This window comes from Pan troglodytes, chromosome 16, assembly GCF_028858775.2.
Source record: "Pan troglodytes isolate AG18354 chromosome 16, NHGRI_mPanTro3-v2.0_pri, whole genome shotgun sequence".
In the NCBI taxonomy this organism is placed as follows: domain Eukaryota; kingdom Metazoa; phylum Chordata; class Mammalia; order Primates; family Hominidae; genus Pan; species Pan troglodytes.
Window position 1 is genome coordinate 37,074,299 of NC_072414.2, and position 22,403 is coordinate 37,096,701.

Consider the following 22,403-nt stretch of genomic DNA (forward strand, 5'->3'; position numbering starts at 1 on the left):
TGGCTGGGGATACATCTTCAGTGATGACAAAGTCTTTGGGAGATCCTCACTTAGGCCCCAGCATGGCAGGGAAGTCAGGGCTAAGCAGAGAGTTTTATGGATAATCATGATAGCCATGTTAATGCCATTCTCCAGTCTAGCAAGGATGGGTGAATTAGGATGGAATGAATAAATACTTTGCACAGTTTTTAGAAAGGCATAGGGAGGAACTGCAGGGTCAGATTTGGGAGTAAAGCTAAGGCTGAGACTGAAGGGGCTGGAGTTCGGGATTACTGACTGGTTGTGCACTTACTAAGGGCAGGAAGCCTGGAGGGCTGCAGGAATGATGCTGTTGATAAATAGGTGGACTCATAATCATCACGCACTGCAACTATGGAACACAGTCTCCTGCCTTTTCTCATCTGTATAATTGTCTGGGCCAATATTGTTATTTGACTTCCCAATACTCTCACAGACATTTGAATAAATGAGGAAGAGGCCCAGAGGAGTTAAGGGATTTCCCTCCATAGCTATTTGCAGATAAAGTGGGCACTAGAATCCAGGTCTCTTGACTTCTGATTGGTGCTCTTCCAGCCTTGTCAGAGAGATACCTTCAACATAGGGGGTTGGGAACCAGAGGCATTTGGCCTGGCTGAAGAGGTAGGGTGGGGCCAGTGAGAAGACAAACCTGGTCTGAAACTCTCCCTCCGCAGGTCCTACTGGCTGGATAACTGTATGACCCAGCAATTCCACTCATAGATACATACTCAAGAGAAATGAGTGCATGATGGCCACCAAAAGATAGGTACAAGAACACTCACAGAATTTTTATTTATAATCATTCAAAATTAGAAACAACCCAAATGTCCATCAACAGAAGAATAAACAAACTGTGGTACATCTCTACAATGGAATACTACTCAGCAATGAAAAGGAACAAACTGCTGATACACACAACAGCATGGATGAATTACAAAGGCATTATGGCGAGTGAAAGAGGCCAGTCTCAAAAGAGTACATTTAGTAGGACCAAAACTGGATTTGGTAGAAATCACATCAGTGGTTGCTTCTAGGAGCTAGGGGAGACGAAGTGGAAGGGGGTACAAGGGGAGTTTCTGGGGTGATGGAAATGTTGAAATGTTCTATGTCTTGACCTGGGTGGTGGTAAAACATGTACATGATTATTTATTATACCTCGATGTAAAATATTTTACAGCTTAGCTTTTTAGGAAAGAGCCCAATGAAAAAGGAAAAGTTAAAGAGCTGAGTATGGAGGGGATGTTTCAGGCTGGCTCTTGCATAAGGTGACCAGCTGTCCCAATCTGCCTGGGACTGATGGGGTTTCCTGGGGCAAGAGACTTTCAGTGCTAAAACAGGGAGAGTCCTGGGCAAACTAGGACAGCTGGTCACCCAACTCTTGTGGAAGAGGTGAATTGAGAGCGAGTTCTGAATATCTGGCAGAGAGGCTGGAATCCTTCAGCCCCAGAGCCCAGGGACCACTCCAGTAGATGCAGAGAGGGGCCTGCCCAGGGGTCAGGGCAGTGGGTATCACTGGTGACATCAAGAATATCAGGATTGGGGAGGCATCTTTGTTTCCTGGTGCCCTCCTCAAAGTTGCTGACACTTTGGGGACGGGAAGGGGTGGAAGTAGGGCTGCTCCTTTTGGAGCCAGAGGGAATAGACCTGGAGACAGAGTTGAGGCAGTCGGGCTGTCCAGGTTCTAAGCATCACAGCTTCTGCACTGGGCTCTGAGGAGATTCTCAGCCAGAGGATCCCGGCCTCCTCCTCCCTCAAATGTCAGGCCAAGCAAATACCAAAGCAATGCATCGATTTTGTGGAAGTCAATTAGAGATGTGGGGAGCTATTGGAGACAAGCACTATTGTACCTTTTCACCTCCACACTTGTCACAAGCAGGGACTGTCTCCTCCCCACTTTGCTTGCCACGCCTGCCATGGCTTGAGCTGGGGTGAGGAGTGGTCTTTATCTTCTTTGGGAGATCCTGACTGGTTGTGCACTTGCTAAGGGCAGGAAGGCTGGAGGGCTGCAGGAACGGTGCTGTTGATAAATAGGTGGACTTATAATCATCATGCACTGCAATTGTAGAACATAGTCTCCTGCCTTTTCTCATTTGTATAATTGTCTGGGTCAATATTCTCCCAATATTGGGAGGGGCTCTGCAGCCCTCCAGCTGAGGCCCAACGTGGATTCTGATGGAGAGATTGCCAGCAGGGCTGGGCAACTTAGGTGCACAGAAGGGAAGGCAGGATACTGGAAGCAGCAGCCAGGGAGGACAGGCTCAGAAGTTCTCATAGTGGTGCATGAAGTGGGCTCGGTCCTGCCTGTTGACGAGCTGACAGGCCTTCTCTACATTCTTGGTCATTCCTGGAGGGCCGCAGCTGAACACCCCGATCTTGCGCACCTGTCAGGAGATTAGAGAGAGAGAGGGGCCTGCAGCCTAAAGGTGCTCACTCTCCTTGGGAAAAGCTGCTTCCTGAGCCTGGCTGGAATGACTAGGGCTTCAAGCCCAGGCCTTGAGGAAGAGGCTTAACGTGGAGGGGGTGGAAGTCCCCCTTTAACAGCTGACCTCATCCTGGGGCCAGGCAAGCGGGTGGAGTTCTCTGCTCAGAAAAGAGCGGCAGGGTGCTTCAGGGCCAGGATGTCCTGGCAGGAGAAGGCCAGAGTCCCAGGGTGGGAGGGAGTGGGACTGACCTGTGGGTGGACCTCCTGCAGGGAGTTGAAGAAGGGCTCGAAGGGGGGACGGCCAAAGTGGGTGATGGAGCGCAGGCCCGTGAACAGACTCCGGTTCAGCACTTTCTGGAAGTGCCGCTCGCAGATGTACTGGGGGCACAGGGGCAGGTCAGACCAAAGACAGTCAGGGCCAGCACTCAGCCCGAGCCAGCCCACATAGCCCAAGAGACAGAGAATGGGGAGGGGAGGGAGCTGGAGGCTGAGGATCAGGCCATCAGCTCTGTGCCTCCTGCCAGCTCAGCCTGGCCGTCCACCCACCTGCCCTGGCTATGCTGCCTTACGCTGCCAATCCATCTGCCCACCAAGTTGCCCTGCCTGGCGGGCCCTGACATACTAGCATGGTGGTCCTGAGGTCGAACTTCTCAGCCAGCTGGGTGACATAAATGTGCACAGACACCAGGTCCTGGTGGTCGTTCTCCTCCACCTCTCGGATGATGTCAGCCAACCACTCAAACTGACGCTGGGTCCGTGTCACCCAGATGAAGTAGATCTGGGGACACAGGGCTGGAGATCAGGACCCAGCTCAGTTCAGCCTCCCTAGATCCCAGGTGCCTTCACCTGAGAGGCTGGGAAGCCCCAGACCACCTGCAGACACCAAAGCTGTGGCAGGACCCACCAGCCTGATCCCAGGCTTCCAACTGACAGGTCCCAGCAGAGGCCCTTCTGGCTATACCACCAACTTCCCTCCAAGTTTGGCATCTCAACCACTGGGTAAGAATGACCCCTTCAGACTCAGTTCCTGGAGCCAGGAGCTTTCTCTCATGATCCACCACTTGATGCGGGTCACAATTCGGCCACCTATGCCCCATTTGATGAATGAGGAAGGGATGCTCACCTTCTTACACAGCATTTGGCTGCCCAAGGATGACTTGAAGACCAGGTCTTTGAGGATGGAGGCAAAGGGGGTGACCCCAATGCCCCCTCCCACCAACACTGACACCTCAAATTTATGCCACTCCTGATGGCCCTCTCCAAACGGTCCATCAAGGTACAGCTGCCAAGAGAGGGGGGAGATGAAATGAGCCTGACCCTGCCCCAGCTCTGAGACCAGAAACGGAGACACAGGCAGAGGGAGGATACAGAACATCCTAGTCTTTTCTGAGGCACCCCGGTCCTCTCCCAGGCTGGCTTTGGGACGGCTGGAGCTTCTAGTCTCAGGATAGGGAAGGGCAGAGATCCTCTGCCAGTGCCAGAGGCCCGGAAGCAGGGTTCCCAGTGACGGGCACCTTTGGGTATCCAGCACAGGCATTGCCCTTTGGGGATGAGTAGATCTCCCTGAGGCGAGTGGTCCAGGGCCCCACTGCCCGGATGTGCAGGCTGAGTGTGTCCTCATGGGGCGCGGAGGTCAGTGTGAAGGGGTGGTACTCGGTGGTCCCCAGAGCCAGGCAGGCGATCCGCACCCACTGTCCTGACTTGTACTCAAAGCCTTGGGGCCTCTGGAATTGCAGGTAGGTCACTCCTGGAGGTCATAGACAGGGAAAAGCACAGATAAGAAGGCCTGCTCCTGGTACCTGAGGACTGACAGGCACCTGTCCTCTTCACACCCCTGAGGCCTGGGGAGTAGTCACATGGTCTGAGCAAGCGGGGCTCCTGGGGCTGGGAGTAGGAGGGTCGCCTTCTCTGTTTCCCAGGTAATGCAAGAGCTGGGTTTCTCTGCTCCCCTGTTCCAGCCCCTCTCTTCCTCTCTACTCCCTCTTCCCATGGAAGGCCCAGGCCTCATACCACTGCCTTGAATACCAACCTGCTGGGTAAAGGGACTCAGGCTCACCAGGGACCATCTCAGTGGCTACCAGACCTCCATTTGAGGGTTACCTTTCTACACACCTCCTGCACTATCATTTATCTAACACTTTTCTTTAAATTGACTAACTTTTCCAATTCAATTTATCTTGGCAGGGAACTTTATTGCTAAGGTAAGTGGAAAACCAGTATCATGTGTCCTACATAGAAGACAACATATTTTGTTACCAAATTTTAGCTGGATACTGTTTGTACCATAGCTGAGCCTCAGGCCTGATCTCTTCATTGAAAAAGGAGATCAGCAAGTGCTGGAGAGTAGAAAGGCATACTAACACCACTCTGAGATTTTGTCCTTAAGTAATCTCAATTGAAATAACATTGCAATGAGATTAATTTTTTTACAACATGAGTCCTGAAGGTTAGACAGTCCTGCGATACATAAAATCATCTTTTGCCACCCTCTATGATGATACCAATCCCGACTTTGGCCAACACTGACTCTCAACAACAGACTGGCAATCTGGGCATTTGCCTGTCTCTGAGAGAAGGAATGGGACAGGCATATGTGGCTTCCTGCCCTGCACTTCCCCTGCACCCAAGCCACACATGTGGGGCCCTTTCCCATCCTCAAACCCCTCTGTATGCACGTTCAGCCACCTCTTCTCAGGGTCACTTCTCACCATCTGCAAGTCTCCTGGGAGCTAAGCACAGCCCTTTCTGGGTCTACTTCTATCAGGAAACCTTCAGGAACCCCCGAGAGTGGTTTTTTTTTCTTGTTGTTTTTGGAGACAGAGTCAGAGGCAGTGATGGGGTCAGGAGGCCTGGTGAACTGTCTCCTCATGTCTGAAGATTTGGCCTCTGTCGCTCCCGACCCAGATCAGGCTGGGCCTGATACCTGAGGGCAGCAGCTCCGCCTTCACCACGCTGATCTCCACCTTCTTCCGGCTCAGGCTCACCAGCTTGTCACCTCCATAGATGATTGCCGGGACCAGGAAGTAGATGTGGAAAGTGGGCAGCTGGATCAGAGCATAGCTGCCGTGGATGATGAGCTGGAGACACGGCCAGTTAGTACAACTCAGGCCCAGCCAGGCCCCTGCCCGGCATCCCCTCTTGCCCAGGCACTAGGCCTGTGCTGGGGAGATAGGGCTGAGGTCTGGGGTCTTAAATCTCAAAGTCTCATTCTGAGATCTTGGATCCAATTCTCCCTCTTTCACCTTCCTGTCCCATCCTGAGCTCCCTGTTCCATGGGCTGGCCCAGGGAAGTCCCTCACCAGGGCATAGAGCAGGATGTAGAGGTGGTGGGTCAGCCAGAAGCCCCGGAAGCTGCGGCGGCGGAAGTGGTGGGAGGCGAAGACATACATGATGGCCAGGACCAGGAGCAGAAGCACACCTGTCATACCTGGGGGCAGGAGGACAGGGCCAGTGAGTAGTCTCAGGACTTCAGCTTGGGCTGAAAAGACAACAGCACATTCCCCTATGCTTCCCTCCTTCCTCTCTCATCCCTCCAGGGCCCCCAGAAAAGCCTGCCTGGAGGGATTGGAGCTGGGGCTTGTCCTGAAGGCTAGAAACAGACCCCATGGCCAGTATAGACAAGTGAGTATTCACAGAGAGATGGAGACAAAAGCAGAAGTCCTCAGACAGAACCCCCAGGTCCCACGTTTCCTACCTGGGACGGTCTGGAAGAACCACCAATAGAACTTCTGGGGAAGCTTGGACCTGGGGGGCAAAGACACCTTGAGCCTCTGGCTGGGGCAGGAGGGGCTCCAGCACTGTCACAACACAGCATGACTCCTTTCCTGCTGGCCCTGACTGCTGAGGGTATGGGGCCTCCACCCAGTTGGCCAGGGATCCCTCCAAGGAACTCGGCACCCAGGCTTCCATGGTTCCACCCTCTGTACTCAGCAATTTTTCCTTCTGTGTTATCCTGAACTCTCTTACTGTGGTTGACCCCTGCTTCCTTGAGTCCCTGGTTCATTATTCTGTAAGCTCCATGAGGGCAGGGATTTTTGTTTCATTCACTGCTCTATCTCTAGGCTTAGAACAATACTAGGCACACAGCAAATCTCGGTAAGTAGTTGTTGAATGACTGCATGTATCTTGACATCCCTACTCTGGCATCTGGGTAGACACATGGGACATGCTGCATAAATGTCTGTCCAGTGAATGGATAGAAGGCAGAGATGGCAAGCTGTGTGTCAGGTATCTATGAGAAAGAGTCTCTGACTTCATCTCCCAAACACCTTTCCTGGCCAATCACAGCCAGCTTCCTTCTTGAGGGCAAGAAATTTACCTTTCAGCTTCCCCCAGGGGACTAGCTTAGCACTGAGCTTCTTGCTGAGTGTCTGGGACTGTCTATTTCTTTTTTCTTTTTCTTTTCTTTTTTTTTTTCTTTCAAGACAGAGTCTTGCTCTGTCACCCAGGCTGGAATGCAGTGGTACTGATCATGGCTCACTGCAACCTAAAACTCCTGGGCTCAAGCAATCCTCCTGCCTCAGCCTCCTGAATAGCTGGGACTACAGATGTGTACCACAATACCCCGCTAATCTTTTTACTTTTTGTACAGATGGAGTCTCACTTTGTTATTCAGGCTTGTCTGGAACTCCTGGCCTCAAGCAATCCTCCTGCCTCAGACTTCCAAAGTGTTGGGCTTACACGTGTGAGCCATTGTGCCCTGCCTATTTCTTTTTCTATTATACCCTTGGGCCCACCCTATGAGTCCCAGGAGAAACCTTCCCCAGAACTGACCCATCATTCACAAAGACGTTGGGGAATACACAGGCCAGCAGGCTGAGTGGGCTGACTGAGAAGATGTAGACATTGACTGCGTGGCCAGCACTGTGCAAAACTGGAAGAGACAGACCCTGTTAGAGATGCCAACCAGGACAGACTCTACCTCCGATCCTGAGGGAGAGAGGAGGCATAGGGAGGAGAGATGGAGGTATAAGGAGTTCCATCTCCCCACTGTTTCCCCCAACTAGACCCAGGGTGCTGCAGCAAAGAGGAAGAAGCAAAGAGGAAGAAGCCTGGGAGTCACGTACTGGCCAGGACAACAGCAGCCATGGCGATCCAGCGGTGGAAGTCCACTGCGGCATCAAAAGGCACATAGCGGTTGAGGAAAGTCTCTCGCAGGAAGGTTATGAGGTTGCGGCACATGGTGAGCAAGATATAAGAGAACATGAAGGAGACGCTGGCCGCCGTGCCTCGTGACAGGATGATGCCCACGAGGGTGGTCTGTGCAATGTCCGAGGGTGGCGAGGCAAAGCCATAGTCTGGGGCCGGAGTGAGGTTACATCAGCTTGGCACAGGTGGCCAAGGTCCCGAGCCCTGGGCTCTCCCATGCAGACTCTTAGGATCAGAGGGCTTTCCACTCCTCTCCAAGGGTCAGAGCCTGCTCCCTACCCACTGCCCACAGCCTGGAACTCTTACAGTAAGCACGATCTGCAAACACGCCAACACAGATGGCCGAGAAGATTGCCACACACACGATGTGCCTCCGGTAGTTCTCCACGAAGCGCTTGTACTGCTGCAGCTTTTGGGCTAGGAAGCCTCGCTGCATCTTCTCTTGCAGCGCCTCTGTGTACAGCCGGGGAGTGGGCACTGCTGCCCTATAGCAAGGGGAGGCAGGGCAGCAGTGTGGTAAGGGCCCTCTGGCCTTCCCTTAATGCCACTCCATGAAAGGTGACCTGGGGATCTGGCAGGCATCAGGATGGGCCACAACAGATGAAGGGAAAAAAGCAATCTGGGGGCTTCTTCCTCCTCCAACCCTTTACTTCTGTCTTTGCTCCATCCACCCACTCACTGTCTCCCTGCTACTCCCCCTCCTCCTGTCTGTTTTAACCTTCTTTCTTCCTGATCCCAGCACAGGCCTCAAGGCTGTGCCCAAAGCAGGCAGGAGCCAGGAGACTCCTTACTATCATCCTGTTGAGCCAGGACCCTTGCCTGAAGAATGGGGTGCAGAGGTTGGAAGAGGATGAAAAGTCATTCAACACTATAACCTCTCAGTCAGGTCAGGAACAAATGGAATGAGACTCGGGATGGTCGCTTATATGTCAAGGATATGCGGGTGGGGCCTAGGGACCCTAAGACTTCTCTCCATGTCTCTTTGGGCCCAGGGATTTGGGAGACACTCACTTTTTGCCAAACCTCTTCTTCAGCCCAGGGCCTCCCAGCTCTGGGGCTTCTGGGGCAGGGGGCCCCAGTCCCTGGGGGTGGGAGCTGAGAAAAAGAAATGGGGCTGTTCTCCCCTTGTCTTTGCAGCCAGGAGAACAACTCCCTGGGCAGAGCATGGGGTAGAGGTAGGGAGTGGCTCCTGGTACCAGGCAGGGGGCAAGGCGCAAAATGAATTAATAGGATCTCATGATTTGTTTTGTAGAATGATTCTGGCCTGGAGCAGCAGGGAGAGAGCCAAGCATCCGAGCAGCATAGGGTGAGAGAGGCAGCTGGAATGTTTGTGCTACCAAGAGCTACTTTCAAAGGGCAAATGCCTGATTTTACCAGGGGCTGATCAGCCAGTCCTACTCCCTTCATTTCTCTGCAGGGGGCTCAGCCAGGCCAACCTGCCAGAGCCCCATTCCTGCTCACCGCTCCCCAGGTGTCCGAGTGATGAACGAGACTCGACAGCTGATGTTTTGTTTAAAGATATCTCTAATACCTAGAGAAGAGAACAAGAGGCAGGACTGGCTTCCTCACAAGGGCAGTGGGGTAGGATGGGAGACTGTGCCCTCCTCCCTTCTGGGAAAGTCATGTCCAGATCTCTGACTCGAGTCCTGTTTCCCTCATTCCCTAGGCTAAGCACTCACTGTACACAGGGCAGACAATGTGGCAACTTTGCACAAGAAAGGGGACGTCCTCTTAGGTGGATGCAACCCTGCAGGTCCTTTGTGTAAAAGAAACAATGCCTCTTCCTCTGGCCAGATATATCTTAGACCAATGCCGGTGGCTTTGAGCAGTGTGTAGGATAGATTTCAACCTGCTCCTTGACCTCAGTGGGTATCATTGTGCATTAGACAACTTGCACACCTACATGTGCCATCCCAATTACACGTGCTTGGTTCTATACTAGGTACCAAGGACTCAGAAAAGAGTAAGACCTGGGTCCTGCCCACCAGGAACTCTCATTTTGAGGACACGCCCCCCCTCCCTGACACCAACCATTCCTCACACACTCACCACTTCCACCTCCACCTCCACCTTTGACACAGAGCTGCGTGAAGCGGAGCTCGCTGTCATGGTCCCGCAGCATGAAGTGAAAATCCTCCCATGTCAGCTCCTCCTTGTCCTGGAATCCCGACTCCCGGAACATGGACTCCACCACCTCGGCCAGCTGGGCCTTGGACAGGCAGTTGTTGGAGATCTCGATGAAGGATCTGGAGGAGGACCAGAGACACAGCAGCCTGTCACCCAGCAAGGTCAGGCTTGGGTAGGTGCAGGGTGGGGCAGGCCCCAGATTATCTAATGTGGTTACCAGTGACCCGGGAAATGGCACTGAGAAGGTGCTCATCCAGCCTGCAGCTGACACTAAGCTGGGTGGGGTAGCCATGGACTCAAAAGGCAGAACAGAATTGAAAGTGACCTTGACCAATCAGAGAAAGCAGCCCTCAAACAGGGGGCATCTACAACTGAGAAGATAGTCCACTGAGTGCAGGGGTGTGTCCAGGGTGTGCATGGCCCTCTCTCGTGGCAGGCTCTCTGTCCACTCTCTTCTGTTGATGCCTCCCATATCACCCCTGGGTTCCCCCTTTCATAGTCCAGTGGGGGCACCAGGCAGCCAGGTGCCAGGGAGGGGAACTAGCTGCAATGCTGCTGCTTCCTTGTGCCAACACCCCGGGGCACAGGCGGGAGCGTCTCCATGCCCAACCTGATAGCACCCACAGTGGCACCTGCAGTAGCCAAGCTCTATTCATAGGTTGTGCCTCAGGACAGAAAAGACAGACTATGCAAGTTTGTGTAGGTCCGGCAGCAATGCTGTGCCATGCTGGGCCCATAAAACACAGCAAGCACAGCCATCACATTAAAAACATCGTCCCACCGACAGTAAGCAAGATACACGCTGAGTTACAGGACAAGAAGGTGGGAATTCACCAGGTGTGGTGGCTCACGCCTGTAACCCTAGCACTTTAGGAGGCTGAGGCGGGCTGATCCCCTGAGGTCAGGAGTTTGAGACTAGCCTGGCCAACATGGTGAAACCCCATCTCTACTAAAAATACAAAAATTAGCTGGACGTGGTGGCACATGCCTGTAATTCCAGCTACTTGGGAGGCTGAGGCAGGAGAATCACTTGAACCTGGGCGGTGGAGGTTGCAGTGAGCCGAGATCGTGGCACTGCACTCCAGCTTGGGTGACAGAGTGACTCCGTCTCAAAACAAACAAACCAAAAAAAGAAGGTGGGAACTCAGCCCTTGGAGGCAGAGACCCTCTCCTAGATTCCCTTGAGCCTCACCTCGGGCTGGGCCTGCAATGACATACCCAGTGAGGTACAGACTACAATAGCTTTGCCCTTTCAGAAGCCCTTGTCCAGTTGGGGTATCTGGACCATATGAGGAATGTAGCAGTTAAGGGGAATGCTTAAAGCAATGTTAAGGCTTAACAGGATAGAAAAATTGAAATAATGTGGGCTGTTACATCTATACTTTGTATTCATTTGCTCACTTATTTCATTTTGTCTTACTCAGTTAGTTATGTATGAAATGCCTGCCCTGTGCCAATCACAGTGTAGAGAAGCTGGATTCAACAGGGAACAAGCCCTGCCCTTATGGCATGGAGGGGAGCTGTGTTACTGACGCATTCATTGTCTTCAGGAATGAGAAGCACAAAGCTGTTTTTTTTACCGGCACAACAAAACCAGAAAGGGCTTAAGATGCAGGAAGAAAGAATGGTTGGAATATGGAGAAGCCTTCCACGTTTCTCTTCCTGACTATCATGGTGATGAATATCGGAGCAGCAACCAAGGTCATCCATTCACTGTTTCACTGGGTAGAGCACGGTGTTGGGCATGCCGTAAAATAGTTCACAAAGATCCAAGGGCATCCAAAAGGGATTAGTGGATTTTTGTCGTTGGCCATATTGGTGTTGGGTTTTTTTTTTTTTCGTTTTTTAACTAGGGAGGCTTTTCTGGCTGGTGTTGACAGTCCAGACAGAGACTCTCCCAGAGGCAGGAGCCAGTCAGGTAAATATTTGAAGGTGGATGCTCTGAGAGTTTAGGATGTAGTGTTTAGGCCACCTCTCAGCACAGATGACCGCATAGCCTGTTTGCCAGCCCTCCTCTGACTGGACCTGTTTTCCTGTTTGAAACACACCAGGAAATCTCAGGATTAGAAAGGCACACCCCATACCTCATCATGGTGAAGAATTCGTCCTTGGAGAGGAAGCCATTCTCATCCAGGTCATACATGGTAAACATTAGACGGGACTTATCCTCTGGGGAGCCTGGGAAGAAAAAAGGGAATGCAGGTCATCTCCTTGCTGAAAGACCCCTGGATTCTTGGATAGCCTGCCACCTCCCAGCCCCCTACCTTTCATGAAGACCACCAGGATGTCCAGGAACTCTCGGAAGGACAGGTAGCCATTGCCATCCTTGTCAGCCAGAGAGAACATGGACTCCACAAACATGTCCTGGGGCTTGAGGCCCAGGGACTCAGCAAACTCGGCCCTGCTCAGCTCGCAGGTCAGGGCCTCCCGCACCTTCTGGCAGGAGTCCAGGGGCAGGGTCCCTGCATCAGCCTGGTTGATGTCCAGCACCTGCACTCGGGCAGCAGCAGAGGGAGGGAAAGAGAAGGAGGTGAAGCCTATGCTGGAAGCAGTTCAGTGACCCTTCATATCTCCCCAAAGTCCAAATCAGAAAGGCTAAACTCTGATGGTTCTCCTGATCCTTAGATATACTGACTGGGGCCTCTGTTGTCCTATAGACGGGGGAATCAAATCTCTAGCAGCCTGCCCATTTCTCCCTGGGCCCAAGAACCGGGAACTTCATGCAGTGGGCATGGTGCTGGGGTAGGGAAGGGGAAGGGCAAAGTTAAGGGGAATGGAAAGTGAGAGAGCCTATACTGGGGACAGAAGATGTAGAGACATGGTGGTAGACAGGCAGGAAGGTGCTGGGGCTGTGCTCTCTTGCCAATTCAGATAAGGCTGCCATGTGCCTATGATTTGCCCATTGCACAAAAAGTTTAAAAGTCACATGTAACAACCATTTATTGTTTTTTGTTTGTTTTTTTGAGATGGAGTCTTGCTCTGTCACCCAGGCTGGAGTGCAGTGGCATGATCTTGGCTCACTGCAACCTCCGCCACCCGGGTTCAAGCGATTCTCCTGCCTTAGCCTCCCAAGTAGCTGGGATTACAGGTGTGAGCCACCATGTCCAGCTAATTTTTGTATTTTTAGTAGAGATGGGGTTTCACCATGTTGGCCATGCTAGTCTCGAACTCCTGACCTTAGGTGATCTGCCCGCCTCAGCCTCCCAAAGTGCTGGGATTATAGGCATGAGCCACTGCGCCTGGCCACAACCGTTTGTTAAATGTCTGCAACATACCTGGCACTTGGGCCAATAAGCACTGTACATAAAACAATGTTTTTCAAACATTAGAGTGTATCCGAATCATCTGGGGAGCTTGTTAAAACACAGATTGCCAGGCCCCACCCACAGAGTTCCTGGTTCAGTCTAACTGGGTAGGTGCATTTCTAACATGTTCCCAGGTGAGGCTGATGCTCTCGGGTCCAGAGGCCAACCTCTGTGTACCACTCATGTAGACGATCTCACCGAATCCTCACAACAATGCAATGGGATGGATACAGTTTTCATCACTGTTTTATAGATGAGGAAACAGAGATACAGAACAGCGATAATGTGACTTGCCTAAGGTCACAGAGCTAAGTAAAGTGGCAATGCCAGGATTCAAACAAGGCTATTTCTCTCCAGGCCATAGAGCGGAAGCTTAGTTCACCCACAGGGGCGTTCTATGCAGCCCAGGTTTCCTCCATTTCTGGGGCTGGACCCATCTCCAAAAGGCACAGATCATGGCACCTGAGCAAAAAGGTGTCTGAAGAAGATCTCCAGGATGCGTTCCCGCTGCTGCTTTGTCACAGCCTTCCTAAATAGCTCCTTCTCACTCATCTCAGCCACATGGAGGCCCAGAGCCCAGCGCATGCAGAAGTCCCGTAGCTGCTGCACAAAGGCGCCCCGTTCCTCTTCAGAACTAAACAGCAGCACCTGGGTGGGAGGAAGGCGGCACTGATGCAGGGAGCTCGCTGGACCTTCTGCTTCAGCCTCCCCTCAATGGATCTTGGGTTGAGGGGAGGAGAGAAAACTCCTCCCCATCCATCCAGGCTGGGGCCAGGTGTGTGGACGAAGGGGGTAGGTTGTGTCTGGGGGCCTCTGAAAGGAGCCCCTCTCCCCAGCATCAGCTGTCATAGGTGAGCTCTGTAGCTGAGGATAGGGTGGCCTCGCTTGTGATAATGGAGTCGTGTGAGGGCAGCCCAGGCTGGGGAGGCAGGACGAGCCATACCAGGTCGTACTCCTTAGGGATCTTGAGCAGCAGGGTGCGGCATCCTCGGTTGTTGGACAGGATGAGGTTGACCTGCTGCAGAGGCTGCAGCTGGACCACACGGAGCACAGTGAGACGCCTGTTCAGGACCTGCAGACACCTGTCTGACAGCAGCTGGATGATGATGGGACTGCTCCTCTCCTTGGGGCCTGGCCACTCCATCGCTGGGGAAGGGATAATTGGGCCGGGTAGTTCAGCAGATGTCCCCAGGTCCCCGCCTTCAGGTCAATTCCTCTGTGAGTCTGAGCAGGCGCCCTAAAGGTGCCTTGGCTTTCCTCTCACTCTGTAACTTGGTTCTTTTTCCCAGACTCCTGTCTCTCCCCTCCTCCGTCCCTCCTCCCTCCTCTGCCCAGCCCCTTCTCACCTGGCACTCCATCTTTGGCTGCTTCCTTCTTCACGCTCTCTTTGACTTTCTTTTGTAGCTTCTTGCGTTCTCGGCCCCGGAAATAGGCCACCACTCCAGAGAGAAGCAGACTCACTGAAGCGGATCAGAAGGAACAGTGAGGAGGGAGCCCCTCGCCTAGAGCTTCACTGTGGCTTAGGCTATGGCCCCTCCCTTCCAGAGGTTCCTTGAGCCTGGTCTCAAACGGTACCAAATAGCCAGCCCCTCAGGCCAGCAGGAAATGAGGGGCAGGGCCAGTCTGCAGAGAGGCTGCCTAAGAGCTCACCTAAGGGAAGGCAGCAGAGAGCAATGATGGTGATGGCAAAACCAGGGCTGCTGCCTTCAAAGAAGTCAAGCACAGTCAGGGGTGCGCACTGGGGCAGGCCGTCAGTTGTGAGCTGCTTAGGTTGAGGGCAGGGTGCACCTGAGGGAGAGGGCAGGGAAGACCTCAAAGTCTGAGGATCCCGCTATGTGGCCAGACCTCTTTCCCCTCTATCCTATAAAGGACCAAGATATCATCTGTCTTCCCCAGGCCCACCTCCCTGAAACTGTCTCCCTCAAAAAGTCCCCATTCATTTCCTGTCTCTTGGCATCTACCCCATCCACCCCTTCTTGACTGTAGGGTGTAGCTTGTGTGCTAGTTGAGGTCCCTGCTGTGGGAGCCAGCCAAATGCAGGCCTCCTAGCCCAACACAGAAGGTGCCTGCCTCCCTGGACAGCACCAAGTGATTCCCCCGCACCCTCAATCTTGATCCTTCTCTGGCCACTGTCACTCACTTGTGTTCTCCCAGGGCACTCACCTTTATGCCAGACAAAGACATTGGGCTGCAGGGCACTGGGGTCAATGTTGATAACAGCGACCAGCACGTCCCGCAGGGTGGTATTTCGGATGTCTTCAATCTCCTTCTTGGAGAACAGCCTAAGTTGGAGGAAGTAGAAGTCACTGGGATGGGAAGGGGATGCAGGCCTCCAGCAACCCCAGGCCCAAGGACCCAGGTGAGAAAAGAGACCCAGAGGGGCTGGGTGCAGTGGCTCATGCCTGTAATCCCAACACTTTGGGAGGCCAAGGCGAGTGGATCACTTGAGGTCAGGAGTTCGAGACCAGCCTGACCAGCATGGTGAAACCCCATCTCTACTAAAAATATTTTTAAAAAAAATTAGCTGGGCATGTTGGTGCATGCCTCTAATCCTAGCTACTCGGGAGGCTGATGCAGGAGAATCACTTGAACCTGGGAGGTGGAGGGTGCATTGAGCCAAGATCACGCCACTGCACTCCAGCCTGGGTGACAAAGCTAGACTCTGCCTCAAAAAAAAAAAAAAAAAAAGAAAAGAAAAAAGAAAAAGAAAAAGAAAAGAAAAGAGAAGAAAAAAAGAGAGACCCAGAGGGGTTGGGAAGGGTGTGGTGGGCTGACTGGGAATCAAGGGCTCATAGGGGCTGTCTAAGGCCAGACAGAGGGTCTGGGGCTCAGGCTGAGGAGCAGTCTGAGGTGGGGGCCCAGGCAAGCCTTACCCATTCCTGGTGTTCTCAAACCAGTAGCGGTCACCATCCCGCAGCCGTACAAACTGGTCGAGGACAATGGCACTGAACAGGGGTCCAGGGTCCCCATGGCTCTCCAGGAGCCCCCCAAGGAGCAGCTCTAGCTGGGATAGGTCCTGGTTGTACAGGGCAGCTGTGGCCTCCAGCACCTGGGGCACCACAGGAGTAAGGGGTGAGCGTATGTTTGCTGCGGAGGGCAGCCACTGTTGCCCCATCCCTCAGACACAGGACCCCAGCCGCTGCCTGGCTTGCTGCTCAGGCCTGATTTCCTCTTCTTAGGCAAGCCCCCTCAGGCAGGACAAGTCTGGTGGAAGGATCAGTGTGTCCCTACCCACGGTAAGACCACGGTCAGGTGCCCTAGGACCATATCCTGTGACCATCACCGGCCTGCCTGACCTCAATGATTAGCAGCTTCAGGGGCACACAGCCCTTGGGGTGGGACCCTGCAGCAACAGGACAATGGCACCCAACCCAGAAGCCACCCTGCAGGAATGGTACAATGCAGTGGTTAGGAATATATTCTGGAATCAGATGGCTGAATTTAAGTCCCTCCTCTATGATTTACCAACTATGTCATCAGTAAAATGGGGAAAATTATTATACATACCTTACAATATTATTATGTAGATTAAATGAGTCAACATATGTAAAGGGTTTGGAACAGTATTGCCATAGGAAAGCTTTAGCTGCCATTATTATCATTACTATTCCTGACCTGGGGGTCCACATTAGGGTTGAGATCACTCCAGTTCCTTGGGATGTCCAGCCCAAAGGCCAGCAGGGCCTGGCTATAGCTGGGCAGCCCCATATCTCGGCCACGTTGGATGCTGCTGGCCACATAGTCTGTACGGGAGAATTTGCCAGGGCCAGGCCAGTAATCTGAAGAGGAGAGAAGACTAGACTATGGGCTTTGTCCTCTCCATCCTTTTTTGCCCTGCAGCCTTGTATCTGACTATTGGCACTACGGTTCTTCCCTCCTGGCTACCCCCAGTGATCCACATGAGATCTGTGCCCATGCTGACCTTGCCTTGCTGCAAGGCCAATGTCACCATGTGTGATCAGAGCCAGTTTTTCCAGTAAGACCCTTCCTCTAAGACTCAAGACTGTTCTAGTCACCAAGCAGTAAATTCCCTGTCCTATGCCTCCCTAGTTTCAAGACAGGGCTGAATGAAAACCTTTAGAGACCTAACTAAGCACCAAAGAGATTGTGGTACCACCCCTCCCCAATACTCAGACATAGTTAATTTAAAATAAAAGCAACACAAAAGTGTAAATTAAGCAAAAAAATAAAAGTTCAAAGTTCATTTTCTTCTTATGGCTCCTTGAAGTCTGTGTTTGTATCTGTGTTCCTGCATCGTGAGTGCCCTAGGTCTGCTACTGATGAACCCAGAGGGATCCTCAGGCTTCCTGGTCCCTTACCATCCACCCCTTCTGGCTCTGAGCTCACCCCTCAGATCTTCAACCACGATGTTGTCCTCCAGCTCCGAAATCTGGGAGGCCATTCCCAGCAGCAGCTCATTCACCTCCTGGGTACTGTTCAGATTGGGATTCTGGAAGTAAACAATGCACTCAAGATAGGCCTCTACCCAAAACTCGGTCTCTCTCAGCCTGGACCACTTTAGTACCCCAGGACAAAGGGCCCTTGGCCAGTCCCAGACTCTCTTGAGCTGTTGTCCCCGGATAATTTCCTCTACCCTTCATCTCCCATGAACCTGGGGCAGCAACACTCAAGAACTGGAATTGTTGCTTTTCCCAGCCTGTGTGAAGAGACTGACCTTGACCCATCTTCCCCTGACCCTGACCCCAGTCTGACCTCCCGAATCCAGTAGTTGTTGCAGACCCTGAGAGCTTGGGAGCTTTGAAAACCCTTGTTCAGGACCTTCCGGAAATGACAGCTGGCATTTCTGAAATTGAGAACAAAGGATGTGGTGAGGGAATTTGGAGAAGAATCAAAGATGGGGTTGAGTGGGCTGAGGGACTCAGTGGGGGTTCACTAGGATTGAGCAGTGGCCCAGGAACTTCCTTGAACACGGCAGAGATTTGGCGATGTGCGTTTACTGAAGATAGAGTGCGCTCCTAGTCCAGGTAGGGTGGGGAGAGGAGGGAAGGGAATGACCCAGCTGCTAGACAAATCCTACACCCAGCCACCAAATTTCAGCCCTTAGGAGAGCTGGGGAGATTTCCCTACTAAGCCTACACATCTTACCCCAGGGTTCTGTTTCAGGGCCCCAAATTTTTGCTTCCCCTTCTCTAGTGAAACTGCGAAGGAGTGTGAAAGGCCCCAGCCCCCAAGGCAGCTCATTCTGCACCTTTCTTAGTGTGGTGCCCCCTCTCTGCCAACCCCTCCCTCACCTCATGTAGACACCAGGGGGCACCATGGTAGAGAAGAACTGCTCAGAGGCCACCACAAATTCCGGGGAGATGCTGGGGTCTAGGAAAGGACGGTATCCTGCAGGAAGGAGACGGTGATGATGGGGAGACAGGCTCCTTGCCTCCACATCCTCCCATCACAGGCACCTGTCTCCTTCCCCGCAGGATTCTCCGCACAGGTGTCCTCCTTCCCCGCTCCCTCACCTGTATACTCCGGGAGTGTTTTCTGCAGGAAGCTGGGCAGCCACTCATACACAGCGATGTTCTGAGGGGCAGAGAGGGGCGAGGGGAGGCACGAGTTGGATGGCGTGGGGCCTGGAAGGGTCTGAGCCCAAGGACGGCTTCCGTGTGGAGATGAGGACCAGGAAGGGTCAATCATGGGAGAAGCAACTCAGACAGGAGCAGTGTGAGGCCTGTCCCCATAAGGAACCAGGGGATTTGAGGGAGTGGGGGGTGGGGAGGTGATAAATAGTCATCACCAGCCAGATTTCTCCTATAAACAGCGCGTGCCTCCCTATCATTTACAGGGGCTTCCCTAGACCTCGGCTGTCTGGGGAGGGGTTTCTGGGTGGCGGTTGTCCACAGATGGGGAGCTCCGTGGGGCAGCGGAGTCTCCCGTGGGCTTGCACGCGGAAGGGAGGACGTCGCGGGGCGCGGACGGCTGACCTGGTAGGTGGCGATGACCCTCTTGCGTGCGTGCTGGAACAGCTCCTCGTCCTCCCAGTCTGGGTGCTGGCGGGCCAGCCTCTGCGCCCACAGGTTGTGGTAGCGGAACCAGAGCAGGCCCAGCGCCTGCAGGAAGGGTTCCCGGTTCCCTCTCTCTGCCCCGAAGGCTGCATCCGACGTGGGGGCGCAGGGGAGGAGATGAGCGGTAGCGTGATCGGGGGAGCCCACACTCGCAGACCCCCAGCCGGCCCCGTCCCGTCCCTGTGGCCTCACCGTACAGCCCCCGGGGCCCGTTCTGCCCGGTGGCGGGGTCGGGCGCCGCCCACATGAGCAGGGGGTTCTGCGAGTCTCGGGGGAAAGCGGGGTCGGGCCCCGACGCCAGCTGTCCCCCCGAGAAGCTCCGCAGCGCGTCGCTCCAGGAGTGCGAGGAGCCATAGATGGCGCTGCCGTCCAGCCAGCCCGTCACCTGGTTGGCCTGCGGGGCACGCGGCGGGTGAGCCCGGGCCGATGGGCGGCGGCGGGCCAGGGAAGGCCAGGGCCCGGCGGGTGTCCGCGGCTGGGGAGTGGGCGCCTCTCCCCTCCAGGCCCTGCCAGGCCCGAAGCCCAGGCCCCACCTGGCTGGGGTGCGGCCCCTTCCCGCCGCCTTCCCCGCCTCACCAGGTCCCGGGGGTTGCTGGGACTCCGTCCGGTCTCGGGGTCCCAGCGGCTCCTCTGGAAGGGCAGCACCACGTCCCCGCGCTGGTCGGGGTCGAACACGGGGTCTCCAGGTGGGATGCGGATGTTGAGGAACTCGGCGGGGCAGCCGGGCGTTTCCACGCTCACCACGTCGGAAAGAACATGGTAGCCTGCGGGCATGGGGCGCAAATAGGTGACAAACCGTCCGTATTGCGCCCTCCCCACGGCCAGGGCGGCCTCCAAGTGTCCTCAGGAGCCAAAAGACAGAGGTCCCAGTGCCAGCTCCGCCACCAGCTCTGCACGTTAGCCCCAGGGAGCCTCAATTTTCTAATCTGCAAAGTAAGACTATAGTGAGTTCCCTTCCTACTCAATTCATAAAGCTGTTGTGAGAATCAAAATGATATAATTTAGGTAGGGGTACCCCAAGTCAGTCCTCCTCCCTCTGGGCTAGGGGGAGGTAAAATGGTTACAAACACACGGTGAGGAGAGCGGTGGCTGGGGAGCTCAGTTCGCAAGAGCTATAATGGGGGTCCAGTGACACCCCTAGTTTGGAGTAAGGCGTAAGAGAAAGGTTAGATACAGAGCAAATATCTCTGTATCAACATCCCAAAATCTCTCCGAGATGAAGGCAGTCTCGAAGTGCTGCTTAGAGAGGAAGTGGTTGGGAGTCGGATGAGTCTCCTGTGGACTCGCAGACGGGATCTGGCCCCTCTCCCAGGCTGAGCAGAGCGCCACATCAACCCCACTGGTCTCCCCCTTTGCCCTCACCAAAGAAGACCCCCAGTACGGTGCGGTTGTGGAGCGACGGCAGGCCGGCTATGCCCCGCGTGGCTGCGTTGCTGAGCCGGCGCGGGTTGGGCAGCTGCGGCTCCTCCAGAGCCTGATACACACCGTCGGCGTAATTGGCTGGTACGCGGCGCTGCAACCGGCAGCCTGCGGAGGCAGGGAGCGGGGCTCTGTCTAAGCACTCCATCCCCTAGGATCCCCCAAACCTCGCCCTAAGCCTCCCTCAACCCCCATCCCACTTCACTGACAGAACCTTCCCTCAAGGGTCTCTTGGCCCCGGGAGCGCATAAGATTGAGCTGTGTAGGCAGCGGAGCTGCTGGGCGCGTGTTCCCCGCAGATTCCCCGCTCAGGGCCTTTCGCGCCCCGGCCCTTCGCGAGCCACGGCCCCAGCACGCCCGGGCCCCCAGAACGCACCAACAGCACCACGCTCGTGGTGCCTCAGGTTGTTAAACCAGCCGTCATAGCGCTGCACTTCCCAGGGCAGTGAGAGTGCGTCCTGACTGCCTGTGGGCACAGAGAAGGGCCTCCTCAGCACTACGCTCCCAGCTACCCCTCCCGAGCAACGAAGGCCTTGGCCAGTCCTTCCCCAGCTCGCGGAGCGCCCCTAACCGGACCCAAGTGTCGGGCCGCAATGGGAAGTTTCCCATCCCGCTGAGCTGCACGGCGAAATGACCTTCCAGTCTCAGGGAGCCGCTTGCCGCACCTCTCCCCGCCCCACCTCCCAGAGGATCCTGGGGAACACCCCGCCGCTAGAGGAGCCTGATACTTGCCCGATGGATCCAGGGATCCAGTCAGAAGAGCTCCCAGGAGCATCAGTGCCTCTGGTCTTGCACGGAGCATGCCAACCCTGCAGCCTGCGGGGTGAGGGTGGGGGTGGTAGGTGGTATGCGAAAGCCACTGTTAGGGCGTCCTCTATGCCTCCCCTCTTGTTCCTACAGCTAGTACTGGAGGAGGAGCGCCAGCTGTTTCCACTTCTGGAAGGTAGCTGTTAGAAGCATCACCGAGGACCTTCATCCAAACGCCACTGTTTCCAGGACAATTGGCAGCTCTGGAGGCATTGACACTGTTCCCCATCCGCCACCCCATCAGAGAGTTAACCCCCGACCATAGGAACCCACTGGGCAGGAGTCTTCTGGGGCATGTCAGTCCAGGGCAGGACTGGTCAAGCCTCCCAGGGTGTGCCCAATGTCTCCAATGTTTCACCTCCACCCGCCCCCAATCCGTCAGGCTCCGCTTCTCCTCCAGGAGGCAGGGAAGGGAAAAAGGTTACTGAGCTGGGAGTGAGGGACTGCAGCACCCTTCCGCAATGAATCCCCCCTTCCCCAATAAACTCCCCTTCTGCAATGAACGCCTGTGCGTGATGGGCGAGGGCTAGGGTCAGATCCCAAACTCTGGTCTAACCTGTAGTTTAGGGTGGTGTTGGGTTCAGATGTCTTCTTTCCTCTTAAAATCTTTGCTTCTGTGCTCTACTTCTTGCCTTCACCCTCACTCTTCCAGCTCCGCCGATCCTTAGCCTCCCCGGCTGCACTCTCACCTTTCTCTCTGGGTCCTTGGTCTCGCCACTGTGCAGGTGTCGGCTCAGGACAGACCTGCGCCAGTGTGAGCATCTGGACCTAGGGCTCACCCTCCTGCTGTGGAGGTGGGGCCCTTATTTGCATAACCTCTTCCAGCTCAGACCAGCCCCTGGGCTGGGACACCCGTGTGGCACGTCGCCCACGCTGCTATAAAAGGGGTCCCGCGCGACTTCCAAACTCAGCGCGAACCCACAGAACCAGGAAAGTAACGGCTACAGACAGTGAGAAATCGTTTCGCTCGCCGGCTAGAAAAACTCTGTCGGTACCAACCCCAGAGCGTTGAGAGCAGCCCACCTCCACGCTTCCTTAACGGAGAGGTGCAGGACTCAGACTTCACCAGCCCACTCGGTCCCAGCCTTGTACGCAAAGAGACGCCGAGGACGCGCTCTCCCGCGTCCAGGCAGCCCCAGC

At 54.5% G+C, this 22,403-nt stretch overlaps 1 protein-coding gene across 3 annotated transcripts; it reads right to left on the reverse strand.

Annotated features, from left to right (window-relative positions):
• Nucleotides 1-780: 780 nt before the first annotated feature.
• Nucleotides 781-22,184, reverse strand: DUOX2 (dual oxidase 2). Of its 3 annotated transcripts, none has more exons than XM_054667508.1 (34): nucleotides 21,820-22,184; nucleotides 21,185-21,272; nucleotides 20,833-20,918; nucleotides 20,400-20,564; nucleotides 19,614-19,801; nucleotides 19,230-19,431; nucleotides 18,957-19,123; nucleotides 18,495-18,555; nucleotides 18,273-18,369; nucleotides 17,734-17,824; nucleotides 17,368-17,470; nucleotides 16,636-16,799; nucleotides 15,894-16,069; nucleotides 15,184-15,302; nucleotides 14,671-14,808; nucleotides 14,367-14,480; nucleotides 13,964-14,166; nucleotides 13,483-13,668; nucleotides 11,980-12,205; nucleotides 11,800-11,893; nucleotides 9,638-9,834; nucleotides 9,050-9,119; nucleotides 8,600-8,683; nucleotides 7,895-8,073; nucleotides 7,507-7,737; nucleotides 7,214-7,313; nucleotides 6,135-6,184; nucleotides 5,740-5,867; nucleotides 5,364-5,517; nucleotides 3,955-4,187; nucleotides 3,564-3,722; nucleotides 3,063-3,218; nucleotides 2,690-2,818; nucleotides 781-2,399 (listed from the first exon to the last, which is right to left on the reverse strand). In XM_054667508.1, the coding sequence occupies exons 2-34, from the start codon at nucleotides 21,256-21,258 to the stop codon at nucleotides 2,277-2,279; spliced, it is 4,647 nt and encodes a 1,548-aa protein (XP_054523483.1). In that variant the 5' UTR covers nucleotides 21,259-21,272; nucleotides 21,820-22,184; the 3' UTR covers nucleotides 781-2,276. The 3 variants fall into 3 exon arrangements, with proteins under 3 accessions (XP_054523483.1, XP_054523484.1, XP_054523485.1); XM_054667509.1 differs by having other exon boundaries at nucleotides 21,185-21,442; XM_054667510.1 differs by lacking the exon at nucleotides 2,690-2,818.
• Nucleotides 22,185-22,403: the final 219 nt, after the last annotated feature.

Coding starts and splice junctions, on each gene's coding strand:
- DUOX2 (XM_054667508.1), bottom strand. CDS start 21,258: ATGCTCCGTGCAAGACCAGAGGCACTGATGCTCCTGGGAGCTCTTCTG. Junction 14,809..15,183: donor TGTCTTTGTCTGGCATAAAG/GTGAGTGCCCTG, acceptor CCTCTCCCTCAG/GTGCACCCTGCCCTCAACCT. Junction 2,819..3,062: donor ACCTCAGGACCACCATGCTA/GTATGTCAGGGC, acceptor CTGTGCCCCCAG/TACATCTGCGAGCGGCACTT.